Source organism: Herpailurus yagouaroundi, unplaced genomic scaffold (genome assembly GCF_014898765.1).
Source record: "Herpailurus yagouaroundi ecotype Mexico unplaced genomic scaffold, PumYag 28, whole genome shotgun sequence".
NCBI classification, from domain to species: Eukaryota; Metazoa; Chordata; class Mammalia; order Carnivora; family Felidae; genus Herpailurus; species Herpailurus yagouaroundi.
Genome location: NW_024412376.1, coordinates 82,828,193 through 82,848,931, shown reverse-complemented (window position 1 = coordinate 82,848,931; position 20,739 = coordinate 82,828,193). Strand labels below are relative to the sequence as shown.

At 36.6% G+C, this 20,739-nt stretch overlaps 1 protein-coding gene across 1 annotated transcript in view; it reads left to right on the top strand.

Annotated features, from left to right (window-relative positions):
* The window catches only part of BANK1 (B cell scaffold protein with ankyrin repeats 1), a 315,691-nt gene that overhangs the window by 17,504 nt on the left and 277,448 nt on the right, over positions 1-20,739 (top strand). Inside the window, exon 2 of the mRNA XM_040477430.1 lies at positions 16,399-16,797. Coding sequence (XP_040333364.1) covers positions 16,399-16,797 — 399 coding nt within the window. The remainder of the gene's footprint in view (positions 1-16,398; positions 16,798-20,739) is intronic.

Genomic DNA, 20,739 nt, shown 5'->3' with positions numbered 1-20,739 from the left:
TTTATAAACGTTAGCGTGAAATGGAATACTTTTAAAATTGCCTTTATTTAACCACATATGGCTTAAATCCCCCTGCCCCCAATCACAGTTTATATTACTTTATTTAGTTTTGGATAAACATCATAAACGCAATATTCACTTTAGAATTACAACCTAAATTTTAGATATATAATTTCAAATATTGTGTTCTTTGTCTGGAAACAGAGAATTTGGCCCTCATAAACAAATCATATTGTTGAAATAAGGCAGACTTTGAGCAAGTTAGAGACTTTAGTGAATTAAATATAAATATGCATTCATTCTTTAACAAACAACATAAGCCCTTTGGATTTTTTTCCTCATTAGGAAAGACTAAAGTCCTGTATTTTTATACATCAGCAAAATTTCAGAGATAATAACTGTAACTGTAGTCATCAAATATAGTACTAGAAGTACTATCTGTATAAAAAAAGACTGCAGGTATTCTCAAACTTGAGTGGACCTAAGAATTACTGGGATGTTTTAGATACTTTGTTACAAGGTGGATAGTTCTTTGGGCTGCGCCCCAATCCCAATTCTGATTCTATCAAGCTCCCAAAGTGGTTCTGATACAAGTAAGCCCTTGACCACATTATGAGAAGAGAATGGAGTCCCAACAGGGCAGTATAACTCTTATCACATGCTTAGCATGGTGGAGGACGTTTCTCGAGGTGCCCAGGGTTTTGATCCTTTGCTACTGTGTGAGCTCTACCCAGAAGTCATGTTTACCAAGAGTATAGGCCTCAGGAGGCCTTGGGTTGCTTCTGAGAGTGGTAAGAGACACACTTTGCTAGGTCTGCTATTTCCCTTTTTGGTCAAAACTGGCTACAGAGGATGCAAACATCAGGAAGGGGTGGGGTTTTACATGCTTGCTGGTGTTACTTTCAACAAATGAGTAGAAAACTCTCCTGTTTTTTAATTTGGTCTCAACATATTCCTATTATATAGCCACTTTACAAGCCCCACAGTAGGCAGGCTGTGAGATAAACTTCCCACGGAGGGTTTTGCTAAAGGTATGTTCTGACTCAGTTATATTCTCATATTATGACATCGTATGTAATTCTGCACCTAACAAAACTGTTGAAAGACATTAGTGTCTAAATAATAATCAAATATTAGCCTATGTAATGAGAATGCAAAATTTCCTTATAATTCGAGGACATGGAGTATATTTGTCATGCCCTTGATTTATATATTTTAGTAATAGAGACTACACAGCATTCATTTGCACAGTTGGATCTCCCCTAACGTCCATGAAAAGAATTCATGAAGAAAAAGAAACTATTTGGGCATTGTTCTCTAGCCATGATTAGCTGTACCTTTCCCACCCCCCCCCCATCATCTTGTGTTTTGGAAAAAAGAGGTAGAAATGGGAAGTGAGATAGAGCAAAGAAACAAGGGAATATCAAAACAATTTTCTCTAGCTTAGAACTAGGACAGCAAAATTAGATTTGCCAATGTACCTAAAGTTAATTCTCTTTTTAATCTGATCAACGGATCATATGCTCTTATCCACTGGGGACGTCAAGGAAGGGACTGCAGTTTAATTCATTTTTTCAAGAATATTACCTGTACTATGGTTTGATACCCAAGCCAGAGTTGGGAGTCGATGTGAATTTAAGCCCAGCTCTGTGACTTACTCTTGGTGTGATGTTGGGCAAGTCTCTCAAACATTCTAGCTTATGTTTTAAGTGTAAAATATTGTTTTTGACTTCAATTCAGCTAAAAAACTATTCTTAAAACTGTAACACTATGAATAAAAACATATGTACCGTAAAATTAATGTGAATGCCCTTTGTATATTATTAGTATTGAATGGAATTTCAGTTCCTTTGAAATATGTCACATTTATAATTAAGTGTTAAGCCACTTTCCAGTAAAGAAAATTCAGAGACTTGTATTAGGGATGGTGGTGGGGATGGAACAAAAAATATCCCTCTTCAGTCCTTAAGTTGTTAAACAACCAAGAAATAAAACAAAAGAATAAGGCAGAGGGGAAATCAGATATTGCCTTTATTATTCCTGGAGTTGGCACCGGCTAATGTGGTGTGTATCTGTGAGTTTATAACATGAGATTTCAGAATTAGACAGAGTTACCCGCCAAACACAGAAGACCTTGGACCATAGACCAAGAGCTATCAAGAGCATATGCCCTTATATGCTACAGAAACTAAACAAAACCACAATAAGTAAGAACTGGGATACTAATTGCAAGCTTATCCTGAATCCTGGTCCTCGCTAGTGTTTCCTGGTCACGTAAAGAAGATTCAACTTTTAGATTAGAGATTTACTGAAATTATTAGTGGCTAATTTAGATTTGTATCATATTCTGTCTTCGTACATTTTTAGTGTTAGGTAATATGGGCATATCATTATCAATAGAGTTTAAGTATGTTATAAATAGCTGAGTTACTCTCTTAGGGAGTTACCACTCTGGACATATTTTTTTTTTCAAGTTTTACTAATGTCTTAGCAGATTTATCTTTTATAGTCATAGATATTGAGGTACAAACTAAAGTGAAATTAATTTTTAGTGTACTTTTCTGTGTAATTGACAACCCATGTATTTATGTAAATTTAGTTCTAGTGACAATTCCTCAAGGATATCTCTGGTTTGTGTCTTCAGTATCTCTACCTTTACTGCCCTAAGTTTGTTTAATTATATGCTTTTCTTTGAAATGAACTTTGAATGTTTGTGGAAAGTGCTTTGCCACAGGGCAAGATACTTCCAAGATGAATTTTCTTACAACCATATAAAAACTGGTATAACCTTGAACCTATTGTGACTCTAACAAATACTCAGCAAGCATTTGTTGATTACCATTGTGGCGTTCGTGATACCTGTCGTTACATTGTCCAGTTATACTTGTTATACTGCTCCAATTACTTAGAAAAAAACTAGGAAACATGAATTCAAATACATCTTTTCTTCATGTAAATCACAAAGAATATAAGGGTATCATTGCGTGGAAGAAAGTAACTTGTAGGCTCATGTTTTCCAGATAATGTTTTAAGTTTTTTATTTTAAATTCCAATATTGTGAGCATACAGTGTTACATTAGTTTCAAGTGTACAATGTAGTGATTCAACAATTCTGTACATTACTCAGTGCCCATCATGACAGGTGCACTCCTTAACCCCCATCACCTATTTAACCCATCCCTCCCCACCTCTCCTCTAGTACCCTAGAGTTTGTTCTCTATAGTTAAGATTCTGTTCCTTTGTTTGCCTCTCTCTCTCTTTTTTTACTTTCCCTTTGCTCATTTGTTTTGTTTCTTCAGTTTCACCTATGAGTGTGAGTGAAATCATATGGTATTTGTCTTTCTCTGACTGACTTATTTCACTTAGCATTAAGCCCTCTAGCTCCATCCATGATGTTGCAAATGACAAGATTTCATTCTTTTTTACGGCTGAATAATATTCCATTGCGTGTATATACCCCATCTTCTTTATCCATTCATCAGTCAATGGACACTTGAGCTACTTCCATAATATGGCTGTTGTGAATAATGCTGCAATAAACATAGGGGTGCATGTATCCCTTTGAATTTGTGTTACTATATTTTTGGGGGTAAATACCTTGGATCATGGGTTCTGTTTTCAACTTTTGAGGAACATCATGTTTTCCACATGGCTCCATCTGTTTGCATTCCCACCAGTAGTGCACAGGGGTTACTTTCTCTTCACGTCCTCACCAGCACTTGTTGTTTCTTGTGCCTTTGATTTTCTCTATTCTGGCAGATGTGAGTTGATATCTCATTGTAGTTTTGATTTGCATTTCCCTGATCATTTCATGTGTCTGTTTGCCCTCTGTATGTCTTCTTAATGTTTTCTTAATTAGTAACCGCATTTGTATATTTTAAGTCTGAAATGAGCATATTCTTTTCCACTCTTCTTTTACTAGAAGTAGATTATAGATCAGGTCTTTTCTTCAAAGTAAAGTAGACATTTGAGAGATATAACCCAAAGTTTTGTTAACTGGGAGAATTTCCTTTCATTGTTCTCCTTCCGGGACAACTATAAATGGGGTATAATGCAGCAACCATTCACTCTGGACTGTTGACAGTATATTTTCAGACCCACTCAAACAGTGTGGTCATGCTTCTTTTTTTCTATTGACGGGTTAAAAAATTCCCCATGAGGCTATAGGTATGTATCGAGAGAAAGATGGTCAAACATTGGGATCTGGTGTCATGGAAGTTTTAGCCACATGCTCATTGAACTTATCCCATACATACCTACATGGGTCTGGTTGTGTATTTATTATTTAGGTTTCCCAGTTGAATATGGTTACTCACAACCAAATTTGTAATTTGGTGGGTCGTATATCACCCAGTTTATGAATGACCAGTTAGGCTTCATAAACACTTAGTGTCCTATAGGCAGACCTTAATCTCTTTCTGGGCCCATTTATAACTCACAAGTTAATTTTCCAATAGAAAAGGATCATTGGAAGAATAAAGCATAGTCTTTCTGCAAAACCTTCGGGGTATGAATTATGGATTTTTTATTGAGAGTTATCAGAAGTACAAGATAGTATTATTATAAAGCCCAAATGACAGGGAAGTTTGCACTGCAGCCTGGCCTTGTAGCAGAACTCATTCTTATTGTGGCCCCACTGAAAACTGATATCTTTATTGGTTGCCTGATAAGTGGTCAGGATGCTGGCCTAGGTACATATGCTTCATTCAGAATGCAAAAAGGCCCATTCAGTGGTGGTTCAGCAACTTATTTTTAAACAAATAAGGGTATTCTGATATTCCTTAAACCATTGGATGTGTAGAAAGTTTGCCAGTGTTACAGGACAATGAACTTCAACATGGTTTAGCACTCACTCTGTTACATATGTGTCATATTAAAGCTTCTAGGGCAATTTCTCTTTCTTTATGAGTCAACTTAATTAGAATCATGGCATCAATTATACATTACGTATGTATTATGATATACCGTAAGGTATATCTGTAGAGCATAGCCTTGGAGTAAGTCAATGACAGGTGCTCCTGCCCCTGTCAGATGAATGCAAACTGCTTATTATCTTTATTGATTGCCATTATAAGGAAAGTATTTACCAGGTCAATATCTATAAGCTGGCTGATTTGCTCCAGTAAAGGTATCATGTGTAGAATAGCAGTTGATATCAACACCTAATAATGTTTATGAAAATCTGCAGTTATTTTGTACTGGCAAACTGATGAGTTTCACATCTTTCTAGGTGGCACCAGTCTTTACAGTTATCCCAGGAACATAGTATTTGTTTTAGTTTATGATTTTGGTAGTGAGTGGTGGATAGATGGAGTTGAACAATTCTAGGGACTTATTTATGTATTTCTTATCCTACATTCCTTCATTCTCTGTAAGGATTCTGCCATTTGCTATCTGTATGTATTGCCACTATACATTCTTGGCTTAAAAAATGCCCACAGGGTATCTCTATGGGCCCACTGGAACTATTATTAAATATACGTAAGGCAAGATGTCATTTGTCATTACACCTGACTTTCCTAAGTTCCCATTCTTACCAGGATGCCATGCTGACATTTTGGGTCTTCAAGGAATTTGTGTCAATAGAGATCAGTAACTAATGAGCACTGGGAGATATGGGTATTTCTTTTATCCCAGTACACATGGCTGGAGTTTTCTGGGGAAATGCCTGTAGGAAGATGCATTGTATACACGTTTAGCAGCATGAAAGAATCCTTTCTCAAAGGGACATGGCCTTCCTTCAGTCAAAGTGCTCTGAGTCTGTAAACCAGAGAGAAGACTCTGAATCTCCACTCTTGCAACACAAGTCATTTTCTGCACCCAAATCTAGAGTTGTTTTGATTATAAAGGTAAAATTAAAGCTCCATAGGCTATACATATATTTCATTCACAAGGACCTTTGGATCAATTAGTTACCACAACAGATCCCTGCAATGAACAATATGCTGATTACATTGCCTCTAATGATTAAATGATGCCATCCATTCTCTACCAATATGGACTTCATTATTCTTCATTGACATAAAAAAGTTTAATTCCAAGGTCCAATTGTTATAATTTCCAGGCTATACAGGAGAGGTATCACAGAGCTTTTCATGATTGAATTTCTTAATGTTTAGTGAGGAGAATATTAGAATAGAGCAGTGGTCAGCAAACTAGAGCCAATAGGCAAAATGCCTATTTGTGAACAGGTTGTTAGCTAAGAATACTTTTTATACTCTTATTTTTTTAAGTTTATTTATTTATTTAGAGAGAGAGCATGCAGGGGAGGAGTGGAGAGAGGGAGAGAGAGAGAGAACCCCAATCAGGCTCTGTGCTGTCAGCAGAGAGCCTGATGTGAGGCTTGATCTCAGGAACGGTGAGATCAAGATCTGAACTGAAACCAAGAGTCGGATGCTTTAACTGACTGAACCACCCAGGCACCCCTAGTTTTTATACCTTAAAGGGTTATAAAAAAACAGAAAGAAAAGGAGGTGGAGCAGGAGGGTAGAGAGAGAAAGAAAAAGAAGATATCCTATGTGGCCCTCAAAGCCTAAACTATTTATTATCTAGCTGTTTACAGAAAAAGTCTGCCTCCTGACTCCTTTTCTCCATCATAGAAGGCAAGTTCTGACAATCTAGTCACATTGACTCCATAGTCATAGAGTCTAAGCTTTAAGTATCTATTCTAACAGGCTTTTAATGCCACCCCAAGCACTTGAAATAGCACATTAAATTCTGAATCCTGTATGAATACAACCATATTGATGAATTCAGTCAGATTCAGTCTTCTCTTTTGTTGCTCTTGGTCTAGTAACTCTTAAAATCCATTCCATAGGTACTTTCCGGACCCAAGTTGATACATATTGGCAAGATTCTATAATAACTTTGTGTGTGAAATAGTTTCTCTAGAATTCCTTTTACTTATGGGATCTAACTCTAGTTTATTGGTCTTATGGGCAGTCAATGAGGGGTGTTGGCATAAGTGCTGAGAAAAGTTGACATTTGTAAGGCAGTTGCCTCAGGTAAAGTTCTTAAACTTTTTCTTTTTGATTTTGTTATAGTTTTGTTTGTTTTTACAAGGGAACACAGGTTCCCTCAGTTAATGACTCAAACATACTTGGGAATTTAAAGTTCTCTGCTTCATCTCTGTCTGCAGTCTTTCTTGAGTCTTATGATTCCACACTTTCTCAAACAGTGTCCTCAGATAACTTTCAGAATCTTGTAGGGGTGTGCCTGCTATTGGAGTTGTAACCCTGTCTTTGTGCATATGCATGCTGTCCAGGACAGTCAAAAAAGCCATTATATGCCCCTCTTCCCATCTCCATAATTCCCGATGGCACCATATTAACTAAATTCCAGAGACACTTGATCTCCAAAAGCTTTTCCCTCCATTGACAGTCCATACCAAATCATCCCTGGTGAAAAATTGAGTCATTATGTTGCTTCTGCTTGCCATAAATTGCCATCTATTATTTTTCCTTGGCAAGGGGTTGCTTGTATTCTCTGCAATATGAGAGCAACACAGTTCCGAAATCCATCTCATAGAATCTATTTCCTATGGCCACTCCTTGTAATTATTAGGATCCTACCAGGAAACAGATGTCACCATCAAAGATTTTAACTGAAAAAAATTAATAGAGGGATTATTTATTAACATGTGCAGGACTGAAGAACCCAAGCAGGGATAGTTGAGTATGGGAAGAATAACAGCAGGAATCCTTTAACACTGCTGTGAGAAAGGGGAGGGAGGATGGTTGCTAGAGGTGTGTGAAAACTGGAGCCAAGGAAGAAAAGCCACAGAAATGAGGGACACAAAAGAAAGCAGCTCCTGTCAAAGCTAGAATGTGGAAGTGAGTGAGAGCCCCCCCCCCCCATTCTTAACTGTACCATTCTTTTCTCTCACCTTCTAACGTTCTGATGGTGCTTTCCATTGGAGTGGGCATGGGAGCCTGGGTGATGTAATACATAGGGGAGGAATCAGTCTGTACAGATCATAAACAATATCCAGGTCCTAAGGAGATTATTCTTGAGGGGGAATTGGAGAAATGAGAAGCACTTAAGAGACTGTATAAGATGATACTATTACCATATTTAATTAATTCTGACAATGTTTTTGTTTGTTTGTTTGTTTGTTTGTCTGGGCTAGTCAGATTCCCTGATATCAGAATTCATCTTACAATTTATAGTATTATATGGTTCATTTGATCACAGTATTTTTTTTCCCCAGAGGAATATCAAATAATAGCTTGTCTTATGGTCAGTGTTGTCTTAGATTCAATTATCTATAGAGTAATGGCAATAAAAGGAAGGAAAAGATACGGACATTGCAGAAATAGAATTCCACAAATTTGCACAAAGTAAGTTAGAAATATTTTAAAATCTGCTCACAGATGCAGAATCTTTTATGTTTATATTTTTAAAAATAAACTATTAACAATTTGTGTCAGAGATTAAAATTGATAGAGGTGGAGGAGTTGAACATTTGCAGTTTATATATGAAAGGTGGGAAGTCTTTGCAAAATAATCCTGTAACAGTTAACACCCTGCATGTTTTTACAACAAAGGAAAAGAACCTCTCTTACAAGGTTGTTTTGTGAAGCACAAAAGCATTTGTTTGCATCTTAAAAGGAAGAAGAAAGAGGAAGGTTCTGCCATTGTATAAAAATAACTTTTACTGATGGTTCTTTATCATAGCTGAAAAGCATAATCTTAAAGTGATGTGTTGGTAGCTTCCTGTATTTGAAAGGAAGAGCTATGTTTATGTGTTTATAAACTATATACATAAACCTATAAATACACATATATGGGGAGAGAGAGAGAAAGAGCGATTTCCCCTGAAGAAAACTCTGAGAAATGGACATGAATGGAAGTAGTTGATTTAGAGGATGAGCACAGGAAGCACTAGCGGGAAAATAGGGCATGTGAGACAAAGTGTGAAAAGCCAATAATGTGCGTATTAATAAGCGGAATAACACAGTAGACAATTACAGTTCAGCATCACTGGGGATCCTGTAACTACTGTGTAGAACAAACCTCAGCATTGTCCCACTGAAGGGTGGGAAAGCTGTTATGTACACACCGGTTTCTGTCCCTCACTGACTGAGGGTTGCCTCCCAGCCCTCCCTGCCCTAAATCCCCAGCACCTCTGCACTGCCAGCCAGACACATGGGCTGCAGAAGCTCCCTCTGAGCAGAGAAAGTCCTCAGGCAGCAAAACAGAGGCTGGAAATGGTCAGTGTGCTTAACAGCTGACCGCTAAGTGCAGCCTTTGGGCCAGGAAGATATGGGATGCACATTAGCAGCATCTGCTACACAGATATATACAGAAAACACCCGATATTTTTTGCCACTATGAATAAGTGAAATTAACCAACTTTCCTAGAGGAGAAACATGAGTTAGAGGGCATTGTACTACAGTAATGCCTTTGAAAAATCCCCATCCCCAGTTTTGTTTCCTAGTTGTACTAGACTACAAAGTTAGAGCATAAGATAAATTAGGTTACACTGCTATAAATTTTGAGTATATTTGTGTGTGCTCATATCAAGATTAATGTTCATGTTAGCACAATGATTCCATTGTGACTATAAGTCATTTCTTTGCAATTTTCTGCTCTTTTTTTCCTGCACTTCGGTCACCAGGTAGAAAATCTTTCTGCATTATGCACAGACATGGGTAAGAGATGGGATCTTATTCAAAAAGAAGAAAACTTGCCATTTGAAATTATGCAGATGTACTAGGAAGGACTTTGATTGATGACCAATCAGTCTCATTCTTTTGGGAAGACATAGAATAATCTGCTCTCAGTGCAAAAGCAAGTATTGATATCAGTTATCGATACAAATTTCCTTCAAGTTAAAAAAAATTGTTATAGCACTTTGTAGGATAAATAAAAAGTGTCATGGAATCTGAAAGAACACTTTAGAGTAAATTTATAAAAATTAATATGACTCTACCCTATTCCTACATTGTATAATGCTGTCATTTACCTTATGTTGCTAGACTGGAGATTTACATTTTAAATAATTTATTTACAGACCTTAACTGAATCTTCAAAAGCAATTTCCTTTTATTTTGATGAAGCTTTCCAGGAAAGAAAATTTTGTGTTTCTGTATTTCGGATCCATCATTTATTGTTTCATTTCACAGCCTATAAAAGTCGGCCAATCTTAATGACAATAACCCTCCTTAAGTTGGCAAATAATGATTTAGGTTTGATTATTTCAAGTGTGTAAAACAAAGGCCAGTAGGTTCCTCGTGAGAATCAACAGAGAACTATTGTTGCTCCAGATGTTACTCAAGGACAATCTTGGTAAGGAAACAGAAAACGGTGTCTATGAAAAGGCCTTTGATTAACTTTTGCATTTTGACTCATCATTTCAAAACAAAAAGACTGGAAGGCAGCACAAGGACCAATTACTGTCTTTGTGGTCCTGACAAGTTACTTAACCTCTCTGAGGCTTGGTGTGATCACCAGTAAAATAAGAGTAACAGGCTAACTCCATATAGTTTTATTAATATTAAATGAAACAATACATGTTACAGGCTTAGCAACATGCCTGGTACTTGGAAATTCTCAGTAAATCATAATTGAGAAAATTAAAGATTAAAAGGTAGAAATGATTTTATGTATAGAAAGGAAAGGAATGGCATTTAATGCTAATATTCAAGCTTGAAAATTATCATACAGAAGTTATTGACTAACTGTAAGTCAAATATAAATTTAAAAGGAAGGCTCAATTTCAACCTAAAAATAAAATGGTCACAGAGTTTTAAGAAAGACTACCTGTCTATTTTTTCTTGGGAAGTTTTGAAAGATAGGTTATGAATGTCTCTAGAATTGATTTTTTTTTATGATAGTGTGATACCCAATCACATAACATGAGAATGTTCATTCTGTACTTTAAATATCCTCATAACTTGTTCTGTAATTGTATTGATGTAAGTTTTAGAGTCAAGAAGAAAGTTCTGTAAGTTCTTCATAAATAACCATATTCTTGGAGTACATTGCATGTTCTATTTCCTCTTTTTCCTCTGTAGGAAACCAGCCTTAGTAAGCTTTCACACACTTTACATACTTGAGATTAACTCACACACTGCTAAATATTGACTAACCTAACTCATATCACTACAAGGAATCTATTTTTAAATAATGTTATTGTGTCCTTAGATGTTAGAAATTAAAAGTATAGGCTGTAGGGTGAGACTGCCTGCATTGGGATCCTAATCCCAGTACCACTTCAATTTTCTCATCTGTAAAATGAGAATAGTATTTGTACCTACTCACTAGGGTAATTTTGAGAATAAAGTAAAATGATATATGTAAAAGATGTAGAGCCCTAGTTTATTTGAAGCTCTTGATAATTTATATCATTAGTTTTATCTTTACTCCCATTATTTTATGACTATATAGTACCTTACTCTGGCTATATATAATAGAAAACTCTTTCTCTACTGTTCCTCAAACATAAAAATACTGAATTATGACACCATGTTTGTGTTTGTCCAGCAAGTATTTAACATCCAGGCGGGGTGAGACACTATACAGAGAATGACCAAACTATACTGATGACTCATATACAACTTGGGTATGATTCCCATATGTTTTCTACCAGATGTCTTTTTTCATTCTGTATACATGAATATATTTAAAAATCTATTGATTATCTATTCAAGAAATTGTGCTAGGCATTGTTTAGAATTCACAGAGTTGAAAGAGAAAGCATCTGTCTTTGGAGAGAATATTTATATCATGAGACAAGTCATAGATAATTCAATAAAAATACAGTAGCTCTCCAATTGTTGTAGTATTAATCAGCACATCAGTGTTGTAGAAAATACAACCTTTATATCCTGAGGAAAAAAGATAATTGTGGATTACGAGTTTTGGTGTTTTACTCTTTGTTTTGATGATAATGACTTACAACTGGCTTTTAAGGATGATTATTTTGTTTTATGAAATAATACAAGTTTACTACAAAAATATAAGTAATATGGAAGAGATTTGAAAAAAGAAAGCAATATATCTCCCATGATATTATCTTCCATGAATAACTTGCTAACAATTTATAGAATTATTTTAAGTAGATGCTCAGGGGGTCATTGTTTAAAAATGAGATCATATTCTATATGCTATTTTTAAATAAAATAATGTAAAATTGAAGGACATATTAATTTTCAGAGAAAAATCTTTACTTGGAATACTCTCTAAATTATTCATTATTGTTTAGGGAAAATGGTGATACAAAAATAGTGTATGGAATCATTTTTTAGCTTCATATTTTGAATTTAAGAGGTATTAAATAACTAAATACTATGAAAGATGAAGTTAATATTTTGTACTATCTTTTCCCCAAATGCTCAGCTTTCCCATTCCATGATAACTTTTATTTCAAGATATTTAACACATGCATTTTGTAGTGCAGTCACAGTCCCCTTGGTATTTTGATTTTGTTCTGTATGCACTTGTATTCAACTTACCATATCTTCTTTTTTTAAACTTTTACATTTCCATTTTGTTCACTTTGGTTCTTCTATTTGTTGCCTGGATTTTTCTGTTATTTAGATTCTGATTTTGGTTTCACTTGCATATTGAACGATGATAAAACATTTGTAATGTAAACCCGTGGTCCGCTGCTCTCTCCCTCCCCAATCAAAATTCCATTCCCCACAGAACCTCAGGAAACACAGATCTTTCACATCTTCCTTTTTTGTTATTGCAGTCTATCTTTCTCAAAGATACATCTATATACTACGTCTTGATTTACCAATTCTAACTAGTATCTATTTGTTTCCTGTTGTGTGCTAGATAAGGATTTTAATATTTTTTAATATTTTTTTTATGTTTTTTTAAATTTATTTTTGAGAGAGAGAGAGAGAGAGAGACAGACAGAGCACGAGTTGGGGAGGGACAGAGAGAGGGAGACACAGAATCTGAGCAGGTTCCAGGCTCTGAGCTGTCAGCACAGAGTCTAACACCAGGCTCGAATTCATGAACAGTGAGATCATGACCTGAGCTGAAGTCGGATGCTTAACCAAGTAAGTCACCCAAGTGCCCCTAATCTTTTTTTTTTTTTAATGTTTATTTTATTTTTGAGAGATAGAGAGAGAGCCATCCCCAACCAGGGGAGGGGCAGAGAGAGAGGAAGAGAGAGAGAATGCCAAGCAGGCTCTGTACTGTCAGTGCAGAGCCTGATGTGGGGCTTGAACCCATGAACTGTGAGGTCATGACCTGAGCCAAGATCAAGAGTCAGACCCCTAACTGACTGAGCCAGCCAGGCAGCGCAAGGATTTTAATCTTAAGTCTATCTGATATTTAAATCTCAATTTCTAGTTAAATCATCAGTCATTTTTCACATTATTATGATTGTCAGTCCATTTAGGCTGCTCTAGTAGGATACCATAGACAGGGTGGCCTAAGCAACAAACATGTTATGTCTCACAGTTCCGGAGGCTGCAAATCTGAGATCAGGGTGTCAGCAGATAGAATTCTGGTGATAGCCCTCTTCCAGGTTGCAGATTGCTGACTTCTCTCTGTGTCCCCATGCAGCAGGAGGGGTGAGGGATCTCTGGAGCCTCTTTTACAGGGGCACTAATCCCACTCATGAGGGCTCCACCCTCATGACCTAGTCACCCCCTAAGGCATCACCTCCAAATACCACCACATTGGGGGTTAAGATTTCAACATATGAATTTGGGGGAGGACATAGATACTTTGTCCATGACAATGATTATATACACATTTACACTATATCCAAATAGTGTATAATAATTCTACTTTCTTTTATAATTTTTAGGCATTTTGTTTGTTTCATTTTGCTGCAACTAATTTTACCTAATTTTGTATTTTACGTGCAAAAGATTGTAATATATCAATCCTGAATTGTTTGTCGAAAAGTTCTATCAGAACTGTCAAACCCCTATTCTTAGTATTTTCTCCTCAAATTTTCAAATATATGAGATAATCTTACAGTTGCTTTATTTCCTCTGGATCTCCCTCCCAAAATGCTCCATTCACCTGTGATAAGTCCTAACTGGTCTGTAGGCCTCTTGAACAGCTGTCATCATGGAAATTTCTTCTTTTGATACTTGACCTTTTTTTATGGCAGAATAACTTACATACATAATCTAAGGTACATGGATGAATAAGTTTTTATATATGTACACTTTGTGTGACAGCCATTCAGACCAAGACAAGAACATTTTCAGAATCCTGGCAGGCCCCCCCATGCCTGTTTTCATTTGTTTATCCTATGTCCAGATATTCTATCTGTATCATCATGGATCTTTTTGTTTTTCTGTCTTTGAACTTCATATAAATGCAATCATATAGTATAAACTCTTTTTCTTCTCTCACTCCATATTAAGTCTTTGGATACATCCATGTTGCATGTAGCATTGTTCATTTTCATCGCTGTACAATATCATATTCTGTAGTATGAATTACTAAAAAATTATTTTTGCAAGAATTTTCTTATGATTCTTGGCTTGAAATTGCTCTGATGAAATCTATGATCATTTTAATATTTTCCTCCTCTTGGGTAACTTGGTCTTCCTTCCTGAATATGTGAAGACATTTTATAATAATCATTAAACCTAAGGGCAGTTTAATCAAGATAGGTTTTTTTCTTAACAATTTTTCTTAGAACATGATTATTCCCTGCTGATAAATGGAACTGGTTCCTTTTTCTTTATATTTTAGGGATTTTTTTAAATTATGTTTTAACATTTTTTAATGTGTCTTTTGTTCTCTTTTACTTTAGCTTTTAGATTGTCTTTATATTGATATTGAAACTTTTCCTTTTTTGTCTCTTACCCAGATATATCATATTTTCACCAGCTGTTTTAGCCTTGTTCTCTTTTTTGCATTTACTGCAAACATATCAAGCTTTTCTTTTAGTTTGGAAATTAAAATATTATCTATGGTTATTGGTTTTTCTAATTTATATATTATCTGAACAGAAGTACTGTTTTGGCTCTCAACTTGTCTCTTTATCTCGTATACACTTTTAAATGATACTTTTTTTAAAAAAGTTAAATCAACTTGTCTTTGAACTGTGGTCTTATTTAATCTATGGTCTTTTTATACTATAGATAACTTTTATGAAGCCTTTTCCCCCCGTTTATGATATCTACTAGTCTTTGCAGGCTGTGTTACTTTTATTATTTTTATGATCATATTTTCACTGTTAATATTATTTGCCATAATCTCTTCCCATAACTAAAAATTTGTATTGCTCATCTTTTCGTCTTGCTTGTGTTTCCCTTAGCTCTGTTTAGGCTTACTGTTTGCTTAATATTGTGTGGGCAAATTGTTCTTGAAATTCCCCTCCCTATCTTTTTTGCTACTTTTATTTTTCCTTCCAAGCTACAGTTGGGGTGATAAAATTGACATTCCAGTATTTTATGGCCTGAAAGAAAAGCAGAGGAGAAGCAAAGTGTCCTTCACTAGAGGTTCTGGGTTATAGTCTCTAATGAGACCTGTTGAATGGTGTCTGCAAGGCCCGTCTCTTCTGCCCAAGGATGCACTTGGGTTCTTGTGGGATTTGACTGGCTTTTCTGACTCACCCGTGGGCCCTGCTACCCACGGGTAGAGGGCCCTTGTAGAGCGGCCTTTCCTACCTCTGCAGACACCCTCTTGAATTGTTTCCAGATGGGGAAGAGATTCATAAGCACCCTGCTGGTTTTGGTGATGACTCAAGTTTCTTTATCAGTATTGATTATAGGATCAGGGAGAGGTTTAGGATTACTGCTGTCCCGTCAGAACCTTCTAATTATTTCACCAGCATGAAATTTAACTTATGACACGCGATATGGTACCCTCTTATTTGGTTTCTGCTATTGAATTTATTTCTTTTTTAAAATTTTTATTTTGTTGGTATTCTGGGCATGGAAATTCTGTCACCTATCTTGATGCACTCATCTCTGCCTGAAAAAAAGATTTAAACCCTGAGTGTAAATTCCCTCATATCTTCACAGAACAATCTGATTGTTTTTGTGGCTTATTTATTTTTTGCCTTCATTTAGGAGACGAAGAAACAGTAGTTCAAAGGAGTTAAATACTGTGATCTAGGTAAATTTTGTGGTTACTGGCACAGCCGTGTCTCGTAGCCCAGCTCCCTGTAATCCTACAGAACATTTATTTTCATCCCTCCATGAGATTTCTCTTTTATTTCAGTTGAGCATCCTGGTTCACTTTGGGACAATGAGTACAGCGAAGACTTGCACAAAGCATGAACTGTGTTTACATAAAGGATTAATTTAATCCTGTATGATTATGATGGGGATAACAGGAATTATATTATTGGTCCTGTAATATGTTCCCTAAAGAGCACGTACAAAAATTTGAGGTTAATAATATAATCTGCTGTTAGCATTTCAAACATAAGAAAATTAATACATTATTTTCTCTTTTTCCAGAAAATACAAAAGACATCCTACTGATACATGGAGAAGATGCTGAGGAATGGGCTCTGTACTTGAGGGAAGTTTTTTTGCATGTTGTGAAAAGGGAAGCGGTCCTGTTATATCGCTTGGAGAATTACTCTTTTTGGGATTTGGAATTGCTGAGTTTAAACTCTTACAAATGTAAACTTTTGATCTTATCAAATAGCCTCCTTAAAGACCTAACTCCAAAGAAATGTCAGTTTCTTGAAAAGATACTTCATTCACCAGAAAGTGTGGTTACTCTGTTGTGTGGGGTGAAGAGTTCAGATCAGCTCTACAAATTATTAAATATCGTCAGAGGCAGATGGGAAATGTCTACCGAGCAGGAGCCCGAAGATTACATCGCTGTAATCGAGAGTATCATATTCAGAGGTAGTGTCGCTAAATCTTTATATTTTTTTTATAATTAAGAAATTTAAAGGGTTGTTTTTGAACCAATGGAAATCCGATATTAGGATACAAAAGAAAAAGAAAAATGAACGTTAACTTTATTTATGTTGTATGTCTGTTACACTTTCCTCAAATGCATGAAGGTTCTTAATTTTTAGCGACATTCCATATTTTTTTCACATTTTATTTTTTGAGAGACAGAGAGAGACGGAGTGTGAGCGGAGAGGGGCAGAGAGAGAGAGGGAGACACAGAATCCAAAGCAGGCTCCAGGCTCTGAGCTGTCAGCACCGAGCCTGACGCGGGGCTCGAACCCATGAACTGGAAGATCATGACCTGATCTGAAGTCGGACGCTTCACCACCTGAGCCACCCAGGCGTCTCTTCCCACCTTTTTTTTTTTTTTTTTGCTATATTCCAATCAAGTCTTATCAGTTGTTCTAAAATGGTTTATAAATATATTCCTTAGGGTAGCCTGTATGCAATCATACTTGGTAGAATAAATATGGTATGCTATACTATATGTCAGTTTGGTTCTAGAAGCTGGTTTCTTATTTAACTGCTGAGGCTTGAGTTAATATCCACCCTAGTACTGTTACCAGTAAGTAGCCATCCAGGCCTTGAAGGTCTACTTTAGAATTATAGATCTCCTGTTGTGCTGATAACTGTATGATATCTATTACTATGGTATGAAATACTATTTCTTTTATTCGTTTTAAATTAAAAATTTAGTTTTCATCACATAGCCACATGTTAAAAAGCAGAACACAAGGTTCCCCTCCATTAATTAATTACATTAATTACATAATTAATTACTATTCCATGTAATAGTCAAAACTGTGAAGCTGTCTAATGTTAAAGTTTGTCCCTCCCCCCTGTCTCTTCTGTCCCAGCCTGGGTGAGAGCTGGATGCGGTGCTGGGTCAACTGCATTCCTGGTTTTCTCAAGGTGTGTTTCGCCTTTTGTCCCCAGTGTTGTAGCACTGGTTCCCTCTTGCACAGGGAAGAGGTGGGGTTCTTATTTTCTATTGATCATATCAAATATTAAGTGTTGCCTCTCCTTCTTGGGGCACATTTCCGGGTTGTTTGGAGTTCCCCTCATTCACTGGGACGCATCACCTGCTGCTCCTTACTGAGACCAATGTGTCCTCTCTTCACACTCCTACTTGTGGTGGTCTGCCCGCTGTGGTTTCTTGCTGTCGATATCTATGGCTCCCTCAGTGTCACTTTTGATGAAATCACTGATGTCCCCTCACTGGCCTTTTCTACCTCTCCTGCTCTCTCTGCTCCTCCCCTGCTTGTGCTGTCTCTCTCTCTCTCTCTCTCTCTCTCTCAAAATAAACATTAAGAAAAAAAAATCCTCTTCCTATTTTCTACATTCCATCCTCTTCAAATCAGTAGTTTCTAAGCCTTGTTTTATGGTTAGCTATTGTTGCGTAATAAATTACCCTAAGATTCAGCAACCTAAAACAGCAAATGATGATTGTGTCACAGTTTCTACAGTTACGGAATCTAGATGCTGCTTAGTGGGGAGGTTGTGGATCAGGTTATCCTGTAAGGTTGCAGTCCAGCCACCCGGAGCTACAGTCATCTGATGGTTCCACTGTCCATGGGGGAAGATTTGTTTTCAACAGGAGCTTACATTGCTGGCTCGTTTGTTATTATTTTTTAAATCATCTTGTTGTGTGAAAGTCACCCCTCAGAGATTCCTGAGGAAGGGCCCTTGGAGCAACGTTTCTGCAATCTTGCATGTTCAGAATTCTTGCATGTTCAGAATTCTTGCATGTTTGTTTCTTGGAGTGTTGTTTGGCTGAGGACCATGTCACTCATCTTTTTTTTTTTTTTTTTTTTTTTAGCATTGTAGAGTTTAGAGAATTCTTATTTACCTGACTGAATAAGTAATTATTAATTTATATCTGAAGCCTAGAGATTTTCACTAGAATTTTATCCTAGTGCTGACTGTTCAGAACTATTTTACCCAGGGACATGGTTATTTTTGTTTTTTGTTTTGTTTTGTTTTGGTCTTTCACCCAAGATGGAGATTCAAGTGGTCTTGACTTATGCCTTTTTTAAAAATTTTTTTTAATGTTTATTTATTTTAGAGACAGAGAGACAGAGCCCAGGCGGGAGAGGGGCAGAGAGTGCCGGAGACAGAATCTGAAGCAGGCTGCAGGCTCTGAGCTGTCAGCACAGAGCCAGACGCAGGGTTCAAACCCACGAACCATGAGGTCATGACCTGAGCCGAAGTCAGACACCCAACCGACTGAGCCATCCAGGCGCCCCTCTTGACTTACATCTTTAAATCTTTGCACTATTATTATATTATTTGCACTATTTTATTATTATTTTCTTTTGGGGGGATTCTTTTTATATGTATGTTGGGTTTACGTTATCTGTGTTGCACTCTACAATTTTTCTCTAATTCTTTTTCATTTATTATTAATATATATTTACTTAGTTTGTGTCTCCCACTTCAGTCTTTGCTACCTTCTTATGCTTTCAGGACTCTCTCTTCCCCTGTATTCCTCCAATTTCGCCTTCATTTTTATGGTGCTTTTACTTGTTTCCATTATGCCATTTGGTTGAGGACTGGAGGCTTATAATTCATCCCTTGTTCTTGTACTGCTAACCTCACCTTGCCACCTTGCATTTTTGCCTGATATAATTGCTTGAAAAAGGTGCTTGCTATGCATTACTATGCATTGCTGTGCATTAAAAAAAAAATCCATGGCAAGGTATTTGGCCACAATTTTTAGCTTCTTTTATGGTGACATATTTTTAGTGTGTGCTTCCCTGTGTGCCACTGGTTTTCTGCCCCACCCACCCGCACTCCCCCACTCCCGACCCCTCTCTCTGGTTCTTGTGGTATCTTTATATAGATCCAGTGGGGTCCACTTTCACTTCTGCATCACCGAACTGAGTGAGTTTTACTTGGTCTAGCCAAAGGAGACAGGCAGTGTGGTCTTGTTGTTTGTTTTGTTCTGTTTCTCCCACATACGATGAAAGACTTCACTTCTCTGTTTCCACAGACACAGACTGCTTTTATGAATCTGTCTTTTCTGTACAATTCCTCATTTAGCCTCACTTTCTCTGCTTTTTTGGCATCGTACTGCTTCCACAGATGCTTCCACCTGACACTGCTGCATGGTGTCTACAATATAAAGAGGCATGGCTCCTGTGGCCTTAAGGAAGGTTGTGTTCGTTAGCTCTTTTTGAAACCTGCAGCTTCTGGATTATTTCTTCAAGGTTTCTTTTCCTTATTTCCTCCTGCACACCCTTTTGCTCAGTCACCACTGATTTGGGAACCATTCCATTAATCTGGAGGTCTAGGATTTCACTGTTTCCCATTTTTAATAAATAGGGTATTTGCATAATTGTTTTTCATTCTCTATGTTTTGGAATGATTTCCAGGACCAAAAAGGGGGAAATGTTGACTCGGCATGACAATTTTCAAATTGGCAGTCCTCAACTCTCTTATGATCTCTGTTTTGTTTTGTTTTTTTTCTTCTTTTTTTAGTACTCCCCAGGTACATTGTGGTGGTTTTTTTTTTGTTTTTTTTTTTTTTTTTTTTGATTGTAAAGGGAAAATGTTACAGTTGGAAATTACGGAAACAATGACAATGATGCACATAAAGTGCAAGTGATTTTATGCCCTGAGACAGAGGAGCGCTAAAAACTGGTGGCAAAAATTTTGTGTGGTTCTGCACAGCCATCGTTTCCATTTCCTGGAAGAACTCGGGTTGTTTTGACCACTTAAATTACAATGTTAATGGTAGGTAAAAATATTGAAGAGTATCTTTTTGCCGTTTTACTTATTTTATTTTATGGTGAGTCCCTTTGGGTGGCTATGTCAATGGTGTTCTGCTCTATCTTCAAATTATATTTCTTTTTTTTTTTTTATTTTTTTTTTTCAACGTTTATTTATTTT